Source organism: Myxocyprinus asiaticus, chromosome 20 (assembly GCF_019703515.2).
Source record: "Myxocyprinus asiaticus isolate MX2 ecotype Aquarium Trade chromosome 20, UBuf_Myxa_2, whole genome shotgun sequence".
Taxonomy (NCBI): domain Eukaryota; kingdom Metazoa; phylum Chordata; class Actinopteri; order Cypriniformes; family Catostomidae; genus Myxocyprinus; species Myxocyprinus asiaticus.
Genome location: NC_059363.1, coordinates 42,227,799 through 42,232,953, shown reverse-complemented (window position 1 = coordinate 42,232,953; position 5,155 = coordinate 42,227,799). Strand labels below are relative to the sequence as shown.

Here is a 5,155-nt window from a genome sequence, read left to right as displayed (position 1 = left end):
GCCATGTATCAGTAACAGATTGTTGGTTGGCTGTAAAAGGTTTGCTGCAACTGTTTAAGTGTTTTACACTCTCTGTGGTAACGCTTAATAATAACATTCATTAATACGTCATATCAGTAGACATTAATAGATCATTGACAAATGTTATTACATATGATGTCCACAGAAAAAAAGAGAGGAAAAATGCTGCCACACTGCTAACGTTCAAGTTTACTGACAACATTTTGACCCTGAATGGGTCTTCGTCAGGTCAAACAAAACTTATTCAGGGTCGAAACGTTGTCATTAAACTAGAACGTTAGCAGTGTTTCAGCGTTTTTTTGTTTTTTTTCCTCTCTTTTTTTTCCCTCTAGGGATATACATTTTTATCTGTGCACCTGCTTTTATTTGACGTGTATATACTACTTTTTGTTTACAGAATATATAATAATGTCACATTAATCAATGTGCATAGAAATGGCATTAAACTTTTATTTTTAAGTTATGTATATTCACATGTATTTTTCAATGTACATTAACTACCTCCAAAGTGATCTGAAACCAAAGTGTGACCTGATCTTTTCAGGAAAGGTACTACATTTTATTATTTTCAATACGAATCTTTGTCAAGTTAAAAGATAGACCTACATAAAACAAGACTTTCTTTGTGACTTTAAGCCATTTATTATAATGGTTTTAAATATGAACAAATTTGCATATGATTTTAAAAGTGATATGGAACCCACTGATTCTTATTTTATTTATTTATTTTAATGTTTGGTAGTTAAAATTGAAATTCAGTACAGTACAACGGGGCTAAAGGCACCCCTTAAGGATTTTCTTTTTTTTTTTTTATGGTCGCAAAACGTTTCAAGATTTAAAAAATGAATTTCGTTTTTATTGAATATTGATGGAGCAACATTGTGTGAAAATAATAATGAATGGTTGTTTTGATTAAAATAAAAAAGATTGTGAGGGGGAGAAAATATAGGAGAGTTATAGTAATGTGAATATAGGGGCAATACTTATAGGGCAAAATCTGTCAACTTGTGCAAATACTTTTGAGACAGCAAGATGCTTTTTTTAAAATAAGAAATTAAGATAATGGTTATTCAAAATCACCACTTCAAAAAAGAGCGCTTTTCATGACATCTCATGTATTCTATAAACAATTGAATCTCCATTGTGGTTGGATCAGTCAGTCTGAGCCCACTTCAGACATTCTTCATAACAAATCTATTCCCCGGGGCCTTTTACCCTATAGTTAAATCCAAGCAAAACCAGACTAACTACCGGAACGCACACAATGAGCTTTGTGTACAATCATAGATCGCACAATCTAAATGTAACATTCGGAACGTTCTAAGGGCTTTATTGCGTCACAATGACTGTGGAATGACGCCGATAGAGGGCGCGAGCGCACACTCAGCGCTCACATAACGGAAACTGCGCGTGAGAAGACATGCGCGTCAGGCGGAGAGAGAAAGAGAAAAACATTTCTGCACGTATCAATCCCAACTTCACCCTTTCTGCTCGACAGCCCTGCTGTTAACTTCAACGTTTACCTTCTTTGTCCATGCAGCACTTCTTATTTTCCAGCGAAGATGCGGAACAGACAGTAAAACGCGTAAAATGTAGTAATGTGAAATGAAAACAGGATGGAAAGTTTTCAAATCCAGCTGAAGGAGTCTGTTACCGAGCAATGCTTTACTGTCGTTGTAGTCGAAAAGCTTTGAAGAAGAAACTTAGAGTTGAAGTCTTTGTTTTGCATTACTAGTAAGCGTTTTTTTTCTTTTCTTTTTCTTTTTCTTTTTTCTGCAGTCCACTTGTTAGGGAAACGCCTTTCAACATTAAAGGTATGTTTGTTCTCTTTTCCTACTCTGGTAGTGGATGCTTTAGAGGTTTCAAAAGTTTTCAGATTCAGTTGTTCATGATGATAAAGCTTGAACAAAGACATTGTATAACCTATTTTGCTGGTGTTTGTGGTCTTTAGTTATGCGTTCTAAGGTGGGAGGGTCCCCAGATGTGCTTCCAGATGTGCGCTGCCGTTCTTAATAGCAAAAGACAAAAATATGCAAAACTCTTCCAGAACACGAAACGAGATTGAGCTGCACCCTTACTTGAATGTTAAATAACACTTTATGCCCTTCTAGATAGGGTTCCTTCGGTCATGGAACATCTGGAAATATCAGGGAATTTTAAAATGGTAAATTTCTACAGCGAATATACATTTTTTCTAGTTATATTGTCTTGATATTGCTCTTGTGTAGAGCAGTAATCCCCAAGCAGGGATACTCGTACCTTGGGGTACATACACACAGCAAGTAAGTTCCAGGAACTATTTCGATTTTGCGTTGTTACTGTAAATCTATAAAACAGGAAGTTAAAATAAAGAATATTAGGGCTGTCAAAAAGTTTACATTATAAGGACATCTTGTATATTTTGAGTTTAAAGGAATATTTCAGGTATGCTAGGAACTTTACTAACGGGGCTGTGAGGGTATCTAAGACAAAAAAACAAAACAAGCTGGACAACACTAGTGTAAAGCTTGTGTAGATGTTTGTGGGCTAGTATTTCTTTTGAATCGGTTCTTTTTAATGAATCGGTCAAACCAGTTCATAAATATCAATTGGTCTGAAATGTTTAAATTCAAATTAATTTGTCAAAAAACATGGGAACCCTTATAGGAACTACTGTACCCCCATTCAGGGAATGAGGATGCGATCTAAAATGTTTTTTTTTGTTTCAATCAGGAATGAGAAGCTGGTTTACAATGGCAGTCACTTTGTCAAGCATCATGCTGGCATCCTGACGTCTCGACCGTGGAGTGACACTTTTAATAATCCAACATGTGCAACACACGCTGGATACTGCACAGACAGCAGTGAAGTATGCTATCCGGATTGCACCTTGTTCATATTCCTTGCACCAATTTCATTACTTTGTACATCACGGATTGCACATGGCTGTTAGGACGGAAGGATTGCGTGTTTAATTAAAATAGTGGCTCAGTGGACATCAGCCACGTTTTCTGAGCTAGTCACCTCCAGTTTTACACAGAGGCCCCTTCAATCTGCGGTGGAAACTAATGTCTGCCAGTAGTAGCACGTCTCCTCTGACCTTACCTAAACCCTTCGTCCACTCTCAGCATCAGACTGCACCCCCTACCCCCACTCCATCACCCAGCCCACCGGTGCCACTCTGTGTCCGCCTCTCCAATGGGAATCACAGTGTTCCGAGCCCCACAAGCTCCATCCATGGAGTCTCGTTCCTCCTTCAGATTGGACTTACCAGGGAGATGGTCACCCTGGAACCTCACGATCTGTCGCTCAGCTCTGTGAAGGATTTGGTCTGCTCTATAGTCGATCAAAAGGTAAAAAAGTATTTTTTACCTTTTATTCTTTATTTTCATAGTCTAGGTTCACACTGTAATTTTTTTCTCATTTAAAAAGTTTTACTTCTATAGAAATGAATAGTTATAAGGAAACTATTCATAAAAATTCAGTCATATCAGTAACCTTATAAAAGCTTTTTTATTCTACACGGGGTGGGGGCGCCCTCATGGGAGCAGCCATGCTAGCATCACATGACCAGCTGAATACTACTTGCTTAATCTCAGAAACCATCCTGTTATTGGACATGTTCATTCGTGGATTCAGTTAATCTAGGTTTACTGTGCATAGTGAATTTCTACAATGACATTGGAATGACATTGGTTGTCATGTTGTACTTTAACACACAATCACGTTGTGTGCAGAAAACATTAATGTTCATTTGTAGAGAAACACTAAAACGTTGTTTACATTGAGCCACTTCATCTCTGATCTGTGCGTCGGCTCTTCTTCTGTGAACTGGATAGTGAAATGCAGTGCGCAAGCACCCTCTAGCGGCGGCTGACTGTATAGACAGCCTTATCAAAGTCTGCTGTTATGATTACTGAACGCATTTGTCCTGAAATTAATTATTCGACAATCGATGAGCATAATTGATCGAATTATTTACGACAATTAATCGATTTTCGATTAATCATTAACATCCCTAAGTGTAAGTCAAAGTCACTTCGACATACTTCATAAAATTACTGAGTGCACCTTTAAAGACCCCATGAAACCAAATACTGAGTTTTGTTTATTCCATGTCTGTTATTTTTGAGGCCATCTAAATGCTAGTGTTATCCTAAAAGTTCACAACATTAACTTTTAGCTTATAGGCACATCAGAGGTCGACCAGTATTGGATTTTGAAGATGGTCGAACTAAGGTGGTGGGAAAGGCCATCAAAAAATTAAAAGAGAATGTAAAAAATGTCTTATTCTATCCTTACTATGACAGGGACAGACGAAGAGTCCTAAATGAATAAAATCCCAGATGCAGTTTATTGTTCAACCAAAATCCCCAAAAGAACCAGAAAAAAATCCGATTTGGTGCATAATACGGGACTTTTAAGTACAAACAAGCCCAAAATACACAGAAGAATCTTATTTTGAAATGACGAAATGATGAAAAAACTATCGGCAATAATAGTTCCAAAAAGATTAATCGCACCGATTAATCAGTAAAACAGATATATCGGTCTACCTCTAATACACATTTCAAATTTGCAGTCCAAATATATTGATGACTCATCTTGCATGTACCCCAACTTTTTGTCCAATAAAATGCTCTGAGAATGTTCCCTTCCCCTAAAATCACGTCCCTCTAAATAGCAATAGAGTGCACAACACGACTTTTTCAGCCTTCTTGGTTCCGGATGTGCTTTTCTCATGAATTTCTTCCATAGGTATTTTATGAAAGTCTTCATAAAAGAGTTCTAAGGCATGAACTAAACCAGGGGGCAGGAAATAGCTGGTTAGCAGGTCCCTGTTAGCCCCTGCTGGTAGATGCAGGAACTACACCCTCTGGTGCTTAAGAGCATGTTTTCCCATTGACAGACATTCAAAAAACACCATGTATTCTGTCGATTTTTATATATTTATTTTTGACAAGAAACGTGATCACAAACTTTTAATTACATTGTACTACATCTTTTTCGATTTTTCATCGATTTTTTTGGCGGGATGCTAAAAGCATGAAATTTACTTGTTTTTCCCCGTCTCATACTGCTCACATCACAGCTCATGCACGAGCCTGTCAGAATTGGACGATTTTTGTATTTTATTTTGAATGAAAAGCCGACA

The 5,155-nt window shown here is 37.3% G+C and overlaps 1 protein-coding gene across 5 annotated transcripts in view; it reads left to right on the top strand.

The window, feature by feature from the left end:
- The first annotated feature begins 1,104 nt into the window (after nucleotides 1-1,104).
- Nucleotides 1,105-5,155, top strand: part of LOC127410935 (serine/threonine-protein kinase D3-like) — a 127,258-nt gene continuing 123,207 nt past the window's right edge. The window contains exons 1-2 of one of the 5 annotated variants that reach the window (XM_051646204.1): nucleotides 1,105-1,835; nucleotides 2,734-3,353. In XM_051646204.1, the coding sequence (XP_051502164.1) occupies nucleotides 3,069-3,353 (285 nt within the window). In that variant the 5' untranslated portion in view covers nucleotides 1,105-1,835; nucleotides 2,734-3,068. The remainder of the gene's footprint in view (nucleotides 1,836-2,733; nucleotides 3,354-5,155) is intronic. The other 4 variants (XM_051646201.1, XM_051646202.1, XM_051646207.1 and 1 more) reach the window with 4 other exon arrangements.